General features: G+C 43.7%; 1 protein-coding gene across 1 annotated transcript in view; it reads left to right on the top strand.

The window, feature by feature from the left end:
- LOC122940087 (serine/threonine-protein phosphatase 4 regulatory subunit 1-like) overlaps positions 1-2,022 on the top strand; it is a 48,772-nt gene extending 46,750 nt beyond the window's left edge. The window contains exon 20 of the mRNA XM_044296432.1: positions 1,452-2,022. Coding sequence (XP_044152367.1) covers positions 1,452-1,606 — 155 coding nt within the window. The 3' untranslated portion in view covers positions 1,607-2,022. The remainder of the gene's footprint in view (positions 1-1,451) is intronic.
- Positions 2,023-18,040: the final 16,018 nt, after the last annotated feature.

Genomic DNA, 18,040 nt, shown 5'->3' with positions numbered 1-18,040 from the left:
TGATATATCATAGCGACATATCAAAAGTTTTGATTGGTGAGGGTCTGAGCGCTGAGACCTCGCCGGCCGGTAGGACAAGGAGAGAGAAGCACTTGCATAGAGTGCTCTCCTCACTGCAGGAGACAAGCAAGATGGACTCAATATAAAGTCTATGGGCCCATCTCAATGCCATCTTCTGCAGTGAGGAGAAAGCGTGTTCTATGTGAGCACGTCTCTGCTCGTTCTAATGATCAGTGGGGGTCTCGGCACTTGGACCTTTACCGATCAAAACTTTTGATATGTTGCTTTGGCATATCAAAGGTTTTCCCAAAATAGAGTGCTGCTTTAATATTTTATTCAATGTCTAGGTTTTCCCTAAAAGTTTCTCATTTGTGTCCAAATGGAGAATGAAGCCTACACTTGCATCCCCTCATAATCTTCTGTATGTCTAGGTTTTGCAGGATTGTGATGACAGCAGCAGGAGAGCAGTGTTCTGACATTGTGGGGAAAGTGACCTGTCTAATCTGATGAATAGAGATTTAGGGGAGGTGCCAGTCTGAAAGTAAAGCCTGTGTTACACCTGCCGATTTTTCAGCAGGTGGTCAGTAATGAGTGTTCGTATGAACTCTCGTTTGCGATCATCTTGCACTTTTATACTGCCGCTGACTGCCCGATGAACGAGCAAGCACTCGATCATTGGGCAATCCAAATCTTTTGACATGTTAAAAAAATAATAGTTTTCAGGCAGCAGATTGTGGTGATGTGCTGTCGGCAATTCACTATACTGTACAGCATGGGGACAAGCTATGGCATAGTGATCGCTCCTCCCCATGCTGCGGAGGAGATGTAATAGCAGCGGTCTCCTCCGGTAGCGAGCAGGCGATTGACAGGAGGGAACGCTTCCCATCAGGCTGTGTAATACAGCCTTTACATAGTGGAGTGAGGAGGCAGATTTGCTTGTTGGAAGAAATTCAAGAGTGAATTCTTTCATTTTGAATGGGTTCTGGAGTAGAAAATTGATGGCTCAGGCTAACAGTATCGTTTTGGTGGGTTTGGCACTGATTTAAATAGGCTGTAGTGTTCCAAATAAGGCCTTGTCCTTTTCATTGTTTAGGCACAACCCTGTACGTTATTAGTTCCTTGGTACTGCACTTCAGTCCCATTCACTTGAACGGGACCTAGCTGCGCTGAGCTGTAAGCAAACCATCTCGCCCGACTCCACAATTAATGCATCAGTTCATCTTAGGGAATCAGCACATCATTTCTGTGTATGGAGGGGGAGGAAATGACTTTAGGATCCATTTTTTTCCTGCACATTAGAAATCCGAGAACCGAGAGTCTATCCTTGTAAGGTTTGATCATTGGTTGTCTTCATTGACAAAGTAAAATGGCATTTGGTAGTGGAGGTTCTTCTGCAGCATATATGATTTGGTTCTGCATCAGCCAGTCTAATTGTGCAATGCTTCTTCCAGCTTACTTCACCAGCCTGGGTAACCCGCATCTTGATGCCGTAGAAAAGACTGTGCAAGCTATGCAGCTGGACCGAGACCAAGACGTGCGATTCTTTTCTACAGCAGAGCCGAAGCGACACCTGCGGAGCACTCCTTTGGAACAATCTGTCGACTGATCTGATAGTGTGTATAGTTTTTTTTTTTTCAATTAGTTTTTTTAATCTTTCCAATAGGTCTGCCATCCCTACGTTGTACATTTCCTTTTTTTTGATCTGGTCCCATGACTGCAACATAACCTACCCTTCTGATGGCATGAGACACGTTCTATATAGAAAATTTTTATAGATACATTTAATACTGCAATGATGCATGTTGACTGCAAAGATGATTAAGCTTCTGTCTCTGAACCCCAATTATTGTAGAACCCAGGTCCTTGAACCAAGGGCTTTAGCCGTACTGGCTTAACAGAAAAAAAAAGCCAATGTTCAGTGTTTGTATGTATATACCTGTATAAGATGGAAAGCTGTACACTATCTACTTCTGTAATATGTTTTGAATATATTTTATATATTTTTTTAACAAAGAAAAACAACCTGTGGTCAAGTAAATTTGGGGGTCGATGGATATGTGAATAATACTGAAGCCAGTCCACAAAGCTTTGGTCATAAATGATCTCATTTGTCTGTCTTTCTACGGAGAAACCTGTTTCGGGGTCAGCCTAAAGTCAGAGGGAGTGTTTCCAGGTTTTTTTCTTAATCAGCCAAAATTAATGACATCCGTTTGCAATACCAGACACAGCCTGTGGACTGGAAGGGCGCTGTTTCTGAAAAAAAGGAACGTTTTAAATAACACGCATCCATCTCAGCTGAGCCTTTTGTATGAGTTGAACAGTTTCATGACTGCAGAAGCCCTTCTCGTTTTTTTTTTAAAACTGCTTCTTAAACGCGGACCCCTCCTACAAGGTGCAAGAAATCTTTATATGAAATCTTCAATTTTTATGACAACTCTATTGAGGGTGAGAGATCAGCAACTCCCAGCATCCTCCGGGAGTGGAAACTCGTAGCTTTACTAGAAACGATATGCAACATTTTCTTCCATTGAGTTTTTAAGGGGGGTTGTCTCTTTTTTGTTAGACGGGACCCACCATGATTAGCTGGTCACGTGCTGTTCCAGTGTGGCGACCCCCAGGAATCGGTTGTAATCTGTGAGGCAGCTCCGCTGCAAGTGTTCATTTTCCCTGCAGCGCCACCACAGAGGCAGTGAGGAATTACATGATGCCAAAAGAAAATATCAGAAGGCATGTATGTGCCAGTCCTCCAGAACCATTGACACTCTGGTTAATATAGGTAGACTCTTAACGCCCCCCACCCTTTATACTGTACATACAGAATTCCTCAGTAGCAGGGGCGGATTGGCCATAGACCCTTACAGGGACATATTCCGGTGGGCAGATGCCCAGGAGGCCACTCAAGCCCCTTTGATGGCCACAGACCAAGGTACATAATGATCTGATGCTCAACTCTACTGTATTACCGTCCTCATGACAGTGATACAGTTAAATACTGTGGCTGGGGAGGCAATATTTTGCGCTGTCCTGTGGTATAAGGTTCTGCTGGGGCAGTATTCTGTGCTGCACTACGGTATTGCAGGCCCTGCCTCCTTCGGTTGTCCCCGCCTACTTGTTTTGGCCTAACTTTAGGTCAAATTGACTATTGTCAATTTGGACCCACTAACGTGTGGCCACTTTGTTTTTTTTCTAGGGCCACTTTAAGTTCCAAATCTGCCCCTGCTAAGTAGTATGTAAAATGAATTGTCTACTTCAGGACAAAACCTGTCAAAATCATGACCTGTACAGTTGTGTTCAAAATAATAGCAGTGTGTTTAAAAAAGTGAATAAAGCTCAAGATCCTTCTATTTTCATACACACAAATGCATTGGGAGCACTACACATTCTATTCCAAATCAAAATATAAAGAAAAATATATCAAAAGTGAATATTAGACTGTTCAAAAAAAAATTGTTTGTATTCTTCTTTACAAACTCAAACATTCACTATATAAACGGAAAAATGTTTGAAGATTTTGCTTTTCTTTAAATCACTTAACTAATATTTAGCTGTATAACCGCTGTTTCTGAGAACTGCTGGACATCTGTGTTGCATGGAGTCAACCAACTTCTGGCCCCTGTGAACAGGTATCCAGCCCAGGATGATTGGACTACATTCCACAGTTCTTCTCTATTTCTTGGTTTTGCCTCAGAAACTGCATTTTTGATGTCACCCCACAAGTTTTCTATTGGATTAAGATCCAGGGATTGGGCTGGCCACTCCATAACGTCAATCTTGTTGGTCTGGAACTAAGATGTTGCACGTTTACTGGTGTGTTTGGGGTCGTTGTCTTGTTGGAACACCCATTTCAAGGGCATTTCCTCTTCAGCATAAGGCAGCATGACCTCTTCAAGTATTGTGATGTATTCAAACTGATCCATGATCCCTGGTATGCGTTAAATAGGCCCCAACACCGTAGTATGAGAGCATCCCCATATCATAGTGCTTGCGACACCATGCTTCACTGTCTTCACAGAGTACTGTGGCTTGTATTTAGTGTTTGGGGGTCGTCTGACAAACTGTCTCCGGCCACTAGACCCAAAAAGATCAATCTTACTTTCATCAGTTCCCAAAATGTTGCGCCATTTCTCTTTAGACCAGTCAATGTGCTCTTTGGCAAATTGTAACCTCTTCTTCAGCACATTTTTTTCAACAGTGGGACTTTGCAGGGGCTTCTTGCAGATAGCTTGGCTTCACATAGGCGTCTTCTAATTGTAACAGTACTCACAGGTAACTTGAGACCTTCTTTGATCTTCCTGGAGATGATTGTTGGCTGAATCCTTGCCATTTTGGCTCTTCTTCTATCCATTAGAATGGTAGTTTTTCGCTTTCTTCCACGTCTTTCAGGTTTTAGTCGCCATTTTAAAGCATTTGCAATAATTTTAGCTGAGCAGCCTATCATTTTCTGAACTTCTTTATATGTTTTCCCCTCTTCAATCAACTTTTTAATCAAGGTACGCTGTTCTTCTAAACAATGTCTGGAACGACCCATTTTCCTCAGAATTTCTGAAAGAAATGCACTGTAACCAGCATGCACATTTGCTGCCTTCCTTCCTTAAATAAGGGCAATAATTGCCACCTGTTTTTCAAAGAATGAATGGACCTCACTCATTGAACTCCACACTGCTATTATTTTGAACATGCCCCTTTTAATTACACAGAATCTGCAGCATGCATGTCATGACTGTTGGGTCTGTTGGATTTCTATTACTCTACTACATCTGCTAGTAAATTATTTGCCATGTAGAAATATCATTTCTACTAAAAACAGTGATTAATCAGGTTAGTGATGTCTGACTGCTATTATTTTGAACACAACTGTATATGCAGTTGACTGGCAGCTAGTTACATTTTAGTGTGCTTTCCTGTGACGAGCCTGGTGTATATATCATTACACATAATTACAAGAATAAATTCCATGTACTGTATATACGTTTAGTAGATATCGTAGGATAAGATGAGACAACCTCGCTGTTAAACATTTTAGAATGTTTTAATTCACTCATGTCTTGTAGACAACACCCAGACTACGACTCCCAGCATGTCCTGAAGAGGGGGGCTCAATTCATTCCTATGCTGATGACCTAAAATGACCCTCCTGCAACAACAGGGCTTGTCTGCCCGCACACATCTGCAGTCGGCCCTGACGCTTCAGGTCTCGTTGCATATTAGCTGCAGCGCCTTCTGCTTGTGAGTTTTGCGGTACATCCATCTCCATGTAATTCATTTTAATTAGCACTTAATGAAATTCCGTTTAGTTTTTTTCGTGTGTTTTTGTTATTTTTTATTTTTTTTTACATTTTTAATGCAACGCACACCCGATTATAATTTATTTGATAAGCACATTGCACAGAACAAAACTGTTGAATAGAAAGAGTTGCACTTGCCCAAAGATAGCTCTCATAGCACAGCCCCCGTCCTGTGATGTCAGAAAACCTTTATTCTACTAACTTTCACCCTTAAACTTTACTCCCTACCAAAAAAAAAGTTATCTATGCGTTAGTGTGGACAGCCAATGGCAATCTGAAGATTGAAGGGGATAAGGAATGCTGCCCTTATTTAGCAGAATGAGTCAGCACGTTACTTGACCTAGAGCTTGGAGAAACAGAAATATTTTTTTTTTTGCTTTCTATAATGTAGGGTTAAAATGCATAATAGAAACCTCCAGTTAGTATGTTGGTTACTCCTGATGGATCTTATTATGGCGTTTTTCTTTTTCTTGTGGCACTGTCAGCTACGCTAAACTGCAGATAGCAGTTGTTTGGTGCCAGGGAGAGCAGGACAAACGTACCATTTGTGGAGTTATGGGGAGTAGTGTGAATATGAACTTTTATTCTGCCAGATTCCTTCTCCATGTGACCGCTGTATCCAGTAGCATCCAGCCAGGAGACCAATTCCTCTGTCAGTCAGTGTGGATTGAAAGGGATGTGAATTAGCACAGTGCAGAGAGCACTTCACAGTGAAGCCCATGACTTGGGCAATTGCAAAAGTAAAACAAAACTTCATATTCACACTGCTCCACAAAAATGGTATTTTGTACTGCTTTCACTAGCCCTTGCCTAATGCTGTCAGCAGTTAAGCATGGTCAACACTTCTGACTGGCTCGTTTTAATATTGGTCTCTTTACGAACGTCACCATAGTGCATCCATGACAGAGACCCAATATAAATGTGGACATCCAGCTACAGAAGCTTGCTGACTGTTACCAGAGAGTGATGCTTGTCTGCACAGCCATAGCAATATACATTCATTAATTTTATTCTATTCAAAGCTTAATAAAGACTGATTTCACATTTTCTGACTGTGGAAACCATTCAAGATGTGGAAGTTAGGTTTGATTTTTGATTTTATTTTTCTCTCCCTTTCATTGATTTAATTTTTTTTGGGCTTGTCAGTCAAGTACTATCAACCATTGGTGATAAAAAAGCACATGCACTTTTTGATGGGAATTGCAAGCTAATGGCAGCACTTCTCTTATATAAGCTCTAGTGTACGCATGGAGCACTTGGCTGACTTGTCAGGTAACTCACACACACATCTGTAAGGTTGTCATCATGTGCGGACGTTTGTGGCCAGCGTTATCCTTTTCATTTTGTTAAAGGGACACTGGCAAAACTAATATTTCGATATGCCTAATGCATGGCCTAAGTGGGCAGAGCATGACACTGGTATTAAAAGAAAAAACAGGTAAAATCTTATTGTCATGCACTGCCCCTTGCTTCTGCCTGGAGTGTTCCTTTAAGAAGTTTGCTGTCCTAGGAAAATCCCCCATTTGCTATTCTTGCAGGAGAACATGCTGGGACTTTAACCTCCCTAGAGCCATACCTTTCTCAGGGATGCAGGGGGGCAAAAGAGAGGTACAGTGGGTACGTTTCGTTCACTCCAGGTTGTATAGGTCACTACTTTCACTGCAGTTTATCTTCCAGAATGAAGAATAAAGTCCTTCATGCATGTGTATTGACCTCTACATATACTTGGCATTGATGTTGCTGATACTTGTGCCATGCTTAGCATCGGTAGCCTATGGAGCTAACCATCATTTTGTTGGTTGAACCTTTCCATTTGCAGATATTACTAGTTATCATTCTGTGACTGCTTCTCTTATCTTGCACTGATTGGATTTATACCATTCCTCCAGTCCCCTCCAGAGCTGTAGGAAAAAAAAAAAAATCTGGTGCTTGCCACTGAAAATCTCACCCTTGATGCTCACTACACATTGCCCCCTGGTGGACATGCTGTGTTGTGTTTTCCAGTGGAATTCCATTTACCTCCCACAATGCATTTCAGCTGGGCATGTTCTGAATGGGCACCAACATTTGAGTACATCTTTGGGTGTGATTGGAGACATGGTGTCACTAAACATCAGTGCAAGGAAGTTTCTTCAAAGAGGAAACAGATGGGTCTTAATATTCTGGCATTTACACTGGTCATCTTCTGTGTGGTTGATTTAAGCCATGCATGTTCATTGAATTTTTTATTTTTTTTTGTGTTTTTAAGAGTTGAGTCAGACTGGTTTATATTGGCGTCTCATGACGCACACCCAGCTAGGAATCATGGGTAACCTCATGCATTGGTATGATTGTTCATCATTACGGCTTCCTCTCTGTATATTTTGGTTTGGTGTAAACCTTTTTGTATTTTGCAGGTTTTTTTTATACAATGGACGACCGTGTGTTTTTTGATCCTTTTATTCACTGTACAGCAGTTACCGGCAGCTATGACCTGGTTACAGTGTTGGCACCGCACTTTGCATCCGATCAGGGGTGGCATCACCTCACCCGTTGATTTATATCTTTGTCTTTTGGGGACGCGTTCACACCTATGTACAGTTATCGTCTTTCATGTTCTTTTTACTTGATAGAAAATTGAGCACTTAATGTTTCTTTCCCTGGATCGAGGATGAACCGTTCCTTGCAGCGGCCGTGTGCACTGCCCCTTTAATGCACTTCATTTAGCAGTGTATTATACACAGTGTTCTGGAAACCAGTTTGTATTAATCTCAATAAAACTAGATTTCTATTTAACACATTTGTGTGATTGTGTTGTTGGGTATGATGTCTGTTTTGGTAGGCCCTTCAGTCCTCGCTTTTTATTATAGTGTTTCAATTATATTTAAAGGGGTATTCCAGTTTCAGTAACAAATTCCTTATGGCTTTCAAGATCACTGCTGTCATTCATTGGTAAGTTTGCTGTTTACTTCTGTAGGAAATAAATCTGTTCTGGTTGTGCGGTGGACACAGTGCCGTTATACATTAGAAGCATTTAAGCGGGCAGATAGGCTAGAGATGGCATGCGTCACAGCTCCTTACTGCAGAAGATATTCATCTCCTTGTATGGTGACAGCTGGTAAAGTCCCTACCTCGGCTATGCCAAGCTCTGATTTAGCTGAGCCTTCCACGCTCCAGGAGACAAAGGAGTCATTCTTCTACAAAACTGAAATGCAAGAAATGTGGGATTTTTTTTTTTTACATAGTTGATACGGTTGAAAAAAAGGCATAAGTCCATCAAGTTCAACCAACGGATAGGTGGGGAGGCGAAACCCAGAAGGAAGTGAGACTCCGATTTCTACACATTTCATAAGCATTAATGTTGTTTACTTTTAAGAAATCATCTAAACCCTTTTTAAAACTGTCCACTGTTCCTGCTGTGACCACGTCCTGAGGAAGTCTATTCCACAGGTTCACATTTCTTACAGTAAAGAAGCTTTGACTCTTCTGGAGACTGAACTTTTTATTCTCCAGTCGGAGGCAGTGCCCACTTTGTCTTTTGTGGGTATTTTACATGAAACAGTTTTTCAACGTATTTTTTTGCATGGCCCATTTTATTATTTGTATAGGTTAATCATGTCCCCCCTCAAGACTAAATAAATTCAATTCTTGTAATCTTTCTTCGTAACTAAGACCCTCCATGCCCCTTATCAGTTTAGTCGCTCTCCTCTGTACTTTTTCAGCTGCAGTGCATCCTTTCTATGGACTGGTGCCCAGAACTGAACTGCATATTCCAGATGAGTCCGCACCAACGCTTTGTAAAGTGATAATATTACATCCCTGCCCCGTGAGTCCATGCCTCGTTTAATGCATGACGATATCCTCATGGCCTTAGAAGCAGCTGATTGACATTCTATGCTTTTATTTAATTTTCAGCCAGATTATTGGGAATGCACATTCCTGCGAATGCTCGTTCCCGTCAATCTGCCCATCTAAATGTGACACCAATCACTCGATGAGCGAGCGAAAGGCTGGTTCATCTGGTGATCCTGACGTTTGTGTAGACACATCAATCATCATTTCTGGGCATCAAATCGTGCTGTCTAAACAGCGATCTGCTGCCCAGAAACAATGATTCTGTATGGGGACAGGCGATCTCAATAGCGATCCCTCATACTGTGAAGGACATCGCTGGATGTAAATACAGCGGTCTCCTTCACTGAAAAAGCAGCCGACTGTTGGGAAGAATTGCTTCCCTCCTGACAATCAGCTGTTACATTGTGCGGTGTAAACCTGCCTTTAGGATCCAAGTATTTCTTAATGCCCTCAAGTTGTTTGAAGTCATTGGGATATCTAGGTTCCTTAGAGAGCCCAAGTTAAAAAAAAAAAAAATTTGATGCCCCGTTGGAACCTCAATTGGGTTTTATCTGGTTTATCATATCCACCCTTCAAACCTCTAGGGAGCGATCCATTAAACTGCTAACTGCTATTTTTCTGGCAGTGAACACATCTGAGCTTTAGGCACTTTCTATTCAACCTCTATTTTTCAGACAAGATTATCTTTAAATTAAATCCTAGTTTTTTTTACCGACGGTTGTCCTCTATAGATTTCAAGACGTCATAATTTTGTGCCAACCCAAAAAATGTCAAAGAAGAAATATTTTAGAATCATCCTTCACTACATTGAAGCTACTGAACAGTAGAGGACAGATACAACTTTATTTGTTCAGTTTGGAGGTCCAGTCAAGGGAAAAAAGGCTGCTAAAAGTTCCATGTTCAAAGCCATCATCGAAGCTTAGAAAGCTAGAGACAAACCAGTCCCTGTTGGTCTCAGAGCCCATTTCACTAGGGCTGTTTCGGTCTCTTGGGTGAAAAGGGTTTCTGCTTCGATTTGATCAAATCTGCAAAGCGGCCACATGGAAAAGATTTCATAAATTCACTAAACATTACAAGACTGATGTTTTCCTGCCAATAAGGACATGGTGTTTGGACGGAAAGTCCTTAGCGTCATTGTCTCCACCTAATATAAGAGATCATTGGTAGATCTCAGGTGCGCTGTCATGGGGAAATAAGTATAAGGGCTCATGCACGCGAACAAGTGCGGTCCATGCCTGTATTGCTGCCCACAAACAGCGGGTCTGCAATATACTGGCACAGGCCACGTGCGCTCCATATCAAGGTTGCAGACCCATTCATTTGAATGGGTCCGCAGGATGCGGAGGCACAGAGTGCTTCTTTGGGATTTCTTTCCATGCTTCCATACCGCAAAAAAATAGAACATCTTGCGGATTACTTGAATGGGCATGTATCTGCAACCGGTGAGCCGCATGTCCATGCATTACGGACTGCTGTTTGCGGTCCGCAGCATGGGGTGCAGCGTTCACGTGCATGAGCCCTTACGCTCAACGGTAATCTGGTTTCCTAGAAGTCTCCATGACAGCACCCATATTTTCCTTCTTTTCAATAGAGTAGAGAGCGGAGGAATTTAACCTCTCTGTGTTTTTCCTGTTCTATTAGGGGAAATTAATCTCAGGTGTGCTGTCATGGAGTTGAGGTGAGTGTAATGGTGGATTATTGGGAAGGAGGTGTTCCTTCCCATCAACTGGCTGCTCATTCAGTGTGGGTGAAGCACTGCATTTACTGCTATCGCTCGTCCTCATACAGCTGCATTGTTTCTGGGGGCAGCAGAGCAGGGGCGTTGCTAGGGTCTCAAAAGATCCAGGGCCCAAGCCCCAATGAATATGGCCCAGTTCTCTGAGTCGTCCCCCCACACACCGCATTTTGCTGTACTCGCTATACAGCAGTACATACCTGCCACATCCAGAGTCTCCCAGGTGACGTCTCCTCAGATGTAGATCTTCTCTGTCATCATCTGCATTCGGTCCGTACAACTTCTCTCAGCCGCCTCGTCTCTGCAGAGTGTGACACAGACATCTTAGCTTCCTCACATTTCTATCGTCATATATTCTGCTGCTCGCTGTGCCCCCCATTACTCCCAGAAACTTTCCAAAAGAAAAATTTGTCCCCCCATAGTAATACTCCCCAAGAGTGCCCCCATTAGTAGAAGCCCTCCAGTATTAATAATACCCTCACAGAGCCCCCAGTACAAATAAGGCCCCCTATTATTCCCCCAGTGCTAATAAAGCTCTCTACAGACCCCTCAGCAGTAATAAATCCCCCCCATAGTGCTCTTAGTAGAAATAAGGCGGATCTATAAGTACCTCCTATAGAGCCCCCAGTAGTAATAAGAACGCCTATAATGTCCCCTGGATTTGCAGTGCCCCCTGTTGTTATATTCCCTCCTCCACCATACAGTCCCATGTAAATAACATCACACCATCTCTCCTCCCCCCTCCAAAATACAGTCCTATGTAAACAACATCACCCCCCCCCTCCCCTCCCCATGACACTTGCAGACTTTAATGTCCCGTATTGACTCTGGAGATTTAATTTGTGGACGTTCATACAGAAGAAACTGTATATTGTGGGGCACTGTGTATGCTATATGTGTATAACAAACATTTTACATGAAAACTTGGCTTGGTCCTTGGGGATCTCGGACACCACACTTTGGCCGGGGGCTCGGTGGAGCTGATGTGTTTTATCCTAGTGAGAAAGATTTCATAATAAGGATTTGGAGAAGGGGCAGAGGAATAGCAGAGCAGGGAGAGGCTGGTGCTGCTACTAGGGGGTCATACCATGGGGAGTAATAAAGCCCACCATAATGCCCCTACCCCGTAGAAATAATTCTCCTTATAATGTGACAGTGCAAAAAATACCCCCTTGTAATGCCCCCAGTTGAGCTAATGTTCCAAATAGTGCCCCCATAATGTGCCAGTATAAAATACCCCTATATACTGCCCCCAGTAAATGCCCCCATAGTGCTCCTCTCCCCCCTCCCTCCTAGTGCCCCCCATAATGTGCCAGTATAAAATGCCCCATATAGTGCCCCAGTAGATGCCCTCAGCGTCCCCCATAATTTGTAAGTATAAAATACCCTTTCTTAGTGCCCCCGTAGATGACCCCATAGTACTCCTCTCCCCCCCCCTTCCCCATAGTACCCACCATAATGTGTCCCAGTATAAAATGCCACTGTACAGAGCCCCCATATAAAATATCCGTTCTTTGTGGCCTCAGTAGATGCCCCAATAGTGCCCCAATAATGTGCCAGTAAAAAGTGCCCCCATAGATGCCCCCATATCATGTGCCAGTAGCCAGAGGCCCCCCCCATCATGTGCCAGTAGGCAGACCCCCCCATCATGTGCCAGTAGCCAGACCCCCCCATCATGTGCCAGTAGCCAGAGCCCCCCATCATGTGCCAGTAGCCAGAGCGCCCCCCCCATATCATGTGCCAGTAGCCAGAGCGCCCCCCCATATCATGTGCCAGTAGCCAGAGGCCCCCCATATCATATCATATGTGCCAGTAGCCAGAGCACCCCCCATATCATGTGTCAGTAGCCAGAGCACCCCCGATATCATGTGTCAGTAGCCAGAGGCCCCCCCTCATGTGCCAGTAGCCAGAGCCCCCCCATATCATTTGCCAGTAGCCAGAGACCCCCCATATCATGTGCCAGTAGCCAGAGCCCCCCTCATATGTACCAGTAGCCAGAGCCCACCCCCTCTTATCATGTGCCAGTAGCCAGAGCCCTTCCCCCCATCATGTGCCAGTAGCCGCCAGTATTGTGTACACACATAAAATAAAAATAAAAAAACACTTCTACTTACCTCCATCACACAGCAATGTGATTCCGGCCTGTGTCCCGCGCTGTATTGCTCAGGCGGTGCGATGACGTCATCTCACCGCCTGCACCAGCCTATCATAGGAACAGGGAAGGGACACACCTCTCCCTCCCCTGCCCCACAGCACAGCCATCTGTATCGCTGTCCTGAGGACGGCGATACAGATGACTATGGAGATGAGTGCTTCCACAATAGAAGCGCTCATCTCCCTGTGTGACTGTCCTGCCTCCGCTGCCCCCACGAAAATATAGTTAGTTGCTGGCTGGCGGGTGCCCCTAAGGACTTGGGGGCCCGGGGGCAATTGCCCTCCTTGCCTATATGGAAGCGCAGGCCCTGCCAACATGCATTCCCATGTAAACATCATCCCCTCAACATTCAGTCCCATGTAAATAACTTAATTCCCCCCACCAGCCACCATTCAACATACAGTCCCACATAAATAACATCACTGCCTCCTCCAGCCCCCTCTGACATACAGTCCCATGTAAATAACATCCTCCTGCCCCATCCCTCTCCAACATACAGTCCCATGTAAATAACACCCCCTGCCCCAGCCCTCTCCAACATACAGTCCCATGTAAATAACAATCTCCTACCACAGCGGCCTTCAACATACAGTCCCATGTAAATAACACCACCCTGCCCCAGCTCCCTCCAACATACAGACCTATGTAAATAACTCCCTCCTACAGCCACTATCAACATACAGTCCCATGTAAATAACATGACCCCCTCCCCAGCCACCTCCAACACACAGTTCCATGCAAATAACATCCCTCCCTTCAGCCCTAACATACAGTCCCAGTTAAATAACAACAACTCCCAGCATTGCTTTGCCTCTCCCTTCACTTACCTCTCCTGATGTAGCAGACATCACCTCAGCTTCTTCCTCTTCACTGCTGCCCTCTCCTGCACTGGTCACTTGATGGTGACTTCATCGCAGGTCCTTCTCAACCACTGACTGTTTTAGTGGTCACATGAAACAAATGCGGTCACCGGGAGCAGGCAGGTCCGAGAACAGCCCGATGAAGGCCCCCGGCGGCTGTTCTTGGAACTGCCTGCTCCCTGTGACCGCATTTGTTTCAGACTGGCTCGCAGCACAGGCACAGGTAAGGACTTACCTGTGCATCGCTGGACTCGTGAATTAAGATGGCAGCCTGCATGTGTTCGTGGGTGAACATGGCAAACTGGTCGCCACAGGTCCTTTAGCTCTTCCACCGCATTAGATTCAATTGTATTGCCGTCCTGTGGATGGCAATACAGTTGTATCTAGCTGGCAGGCAGGACATTCGGGGCCTGGAACAATTTATTTACCTGCAATGAACGACCGTTTCACTCGCTCATTGGGAGCTTGGCTGCACCTTTAGACTTGCAGATTGTCGGGAACGAGTGTATCTAGGAAAGTTTTTCCCTGATAATCAGCCAATCAGCCTGTGTGAACCTGCTGTAATACTTATTTTATCACCTATCCTGCAGGTGGGTAATATGTGTTGATTAAAGGGGTTATCTGGGAATTAAGAAGATGAAAATACTTAAAATATTACTTTATTATAAGTAAATTCCCAAAAACCTTTCATTAGCTATAATGGCTCGTTTTGTCTGGGCAGCAATCATCAGAAGAAATAAAATGGCCGCCATCCTATTAGTACACAAAAAAACTGTCCTAGTCACACAAGAGGACAAGTTACTTCAGAATACTGAGGTAAAGAGCTGCCTCCTCCTCTCCTACTTGTTAGGGATTATGATCCTGTATACAGCTGATAAGATCTTCAGGCGAATCTCTGCAGGAATGGAGCTCATGAGGAGACAACTGAAGTACAGAGAGGACGGACATGACAGACTGTGGTAATGGAGACAACATACAAGATCTGCTGCTCATTAGCAACACCCCCTTCTCATTTCTGTACTTCATGTCTCCTCATTCCTACAGAGATTCAGCTGAAGATCATATTAAACTGCAGAGCAGAGAGGAGGATGAGGCAGCTCTTTAGCTGAGTGTTGTGAAGTAACTTGTCCTCCTGTATGATTAAAACAGGTTTTGTGTGTACTAATAGGATGGTGGCCATTTTATTCCTCCTAATGATTTCTTCCTAGACAATATGAGCCATTATAACTAATGAATGGTATTTGGGAATATAATTATAATAAAGTAATATTTAAGTATTTTCATTTCCTTAATGCCTGGAGAACCCATTTAATGTATTGCTGTTTCCTAATCATTATTGCAATGTAGCACCTGAATGTGGTGCCAGTATTCAAAAAGGGGTTAAAAAAACCAGCCCAGAAACTACAGGCCTGTAAGTTAAACCCCTGTTGTGGGTAAACTGTTACAGATTAGTATCTCATAGAAATCTTTATCTCAATGAAATTAATTGTGCAACTCTGTATCAGTACGGATATATGAGGGGTCAGTCCTGTCAGATTCATCTGATCACTTTCTATGATAAGAGTTCTAGACTGGACTGAAGTGAGTCATTAGATGTCATGTATCTTGACTTCTCCAAAGCATTTGACACTATGCCACATAAAAGGTTTTGGGGAATACAATATCTCCTTATGGAGATTGCCTTAAAAGGTGTGAGGAGTGTTATAGGCCAGGCAATTCTCCTCTGGAATTATGGGAAGAAGGGATGCAAATGAGCTCTTAACAAACCCTGCTTATAATGCTACCAGATGTAAGGCAGCTATCCTATAAGTCAATGTTCGACCTTTTAAAAGCCAATACGCTCTGCACTGGTGAGGCGCAATCACCCCGAAACGATTGTCTGCAGATGAGGTGCTGGCTTAGTTATTATACAAGTCATGTCTCAAGGCCTTTTAAAAGGTTGAAAATTGACTTATAGGAAAGCTGCCTTACATCTGTTGACATCAGAGGCAAAGCTTGTTAAGAGCACATTTGCATATCTTCACATAAAATGTGGGGAAAATGTCTGTATGTGGGTAAGTAACTGTCTCAGTGATAGAAAACAGAGGGTGGTTATTAACAGTACGTACTCAGATTGGGTCACAATCCCCAGTGGGATACTACAGAACTCAGTATTGGAGGGGTCACTGTCAGTAGTGGCGTACCTCAGTAAGTAAGCGTAGGATATTTGGAACCCAGGGGTGGATCCTTTCTCTGACTACCCCCCCTATTCTAGGCTCAAAGTGTCACACTCTAATCAGCTAATTAATCCATACCCCCTGAGCAAAGGGTACCTCAAAATTGTGACTTTCGGATTTCATAAGCTGTAAGCCATAATCATCCAAATTATAACAAATAAAGGCTTGAAAGTTGCATTACTAAAATAAATGAACTTTGCACAATATTCTAATTTTTTGAGTTTCACCTGTATACTACAGAGGACAGTATACTGGACATATATACTACAGAGGACAGTATACTGCTACAGATGGATCTGGATAGTTTGGAGGCTTGGGCAGAAAAGTGGCAGATGAGGTTTAAAGGGCTTGACCAAGTAATTTATAAATTTGCACCATGTCATCTAATGCTTTTAAATAAACATGTATTACATACTCACTCCTTTCTCCTGCGTTGTTCTCTGTGCTGCTGGTCCAGTCCTCCTCCCACTGTTTGTATACAAGGCTGCAGCTGTGGCAAGTATATAGTGCATGACCGCTGCAGCCGATTACTGCCCTCGTGCTGTACACCGAGACGATGGGCAGTGTAATGAAGAGGAAGCGGCGCTCGCATGGAGCGGGACTTCCTCTTCAAACAGCTGATCAGCGGGGGTGCCGGGTGTCGGACCCTCACATATCAGATATTGATGACCGATCCTGACGATTAATCATCAATATTAATGGCTGGACAGCCCCTTTAAACACAAAAAACAAATTTCCCCTGCATTTCTGCCCTGCCACAAAATGATCTCTTAACATCATTTCAGTGTTCTTCTGAGGGGAGTCGTTTTTTTGTCCACTTTTACATCTAAGGTCTCATGCAGATGGCCCTTGTTCTATTTTTTGGCGGTTTGAAGGCGCGGACAGAAACACCACGGAAGCACTCTATAGTGCCTCCATTCCGCACCGCAGCTCCGGATTGCGGACCCATTTAAGTAAATGGGTTTACATACGTTATGCAGGGAGCACATGGCCGGTGGCCGCATATTGCGAACCCGCTGTTTGCGGGCCGCAGTATGGCCACGGCCAGGCAACTGCAGTGTGCATGAGACCTAAAATTAGTGTAAGAGCTCATGCACACGACTGTATGTATTTTCTAGTCCACAAAAACAGATCCAGAAAAAATACGGATGACATCCATGTGCATTCCGTATTTTGTGGAACGGCCTGCCCCTAACAGAACAGTACTATCCTTGTACGTAACACGGAACCGACTTTCGGAAATGGAATGCACATGGAGTAACTACCATTTTTTGGGCGGACCCATTGAAATGAATGGTTCTGCATACGGTCTGCAAAAAAACGTAACGGACATGGAAAGAAAATGCGTTTGTGTGCATGAGCCCTAAATATAAGTAAATATGCTAGGCCGGTAGCGTTGCCGCGACCCCCTCAACCACTCCCAAGTCCTGGAGGCAAGGGCCAGGGAATTATTCTTATTGCCTGATTTACCATTGGGAAGGAATTATTTTTCTTTTTTTCAGCCTTAAAAACGATGTTTATATGAATCAAGCTTTCAACATTATAAAGTGGTTATTTGCCACAATGCTGTTAACAGAAGAATAGGACTCAATGTAAAATACGTGATTGCAATCTGTTTCTAGTAGCGTTATCCTTTTGTATATGTTATACATTTGTTTTGTGCTGCAATAAATATTACAAGAAAAATCTTGTATCACCACTAGGTGGCACCATTGCATTATAAGAGCCAACTATGATTTTTCGGTGGCGGATGGTCCTGTAGTACTGTTTGTACAATACATTATTGCAATACTATGTAAGCAGGTTTGCATGTTGCAGAGGGACAGCTGTCACAATTTCCTTTCATTGAACGTTCCCCAACAGTTGGTCGACCTAGGTCTATTATATAAGGGTACCTGCAGGCTGTGCCTTCCTGTAGAGGTTGTCACCTAGCTTTCGTAAAGTCCTTTTTACCC

This window comes from Bufo gargarizans, chromosome 6 (assembly GCF_014858855.1).
Source record: "Bufo gargarizans isolate SCDJY-AF-19 chromosome 6, ASM1485885v1, whole genome shotgun sequence".
NCBI lineage: Eukaryota > Metazoa > Chordata > Amphibia > Anura > Bufonidae > Bufo > Bufo gargarizans.
Note: the sequence above shows the minus strand (reverse complement) of the source record. Positions and strands in the feature narration are given on the sequence as shown.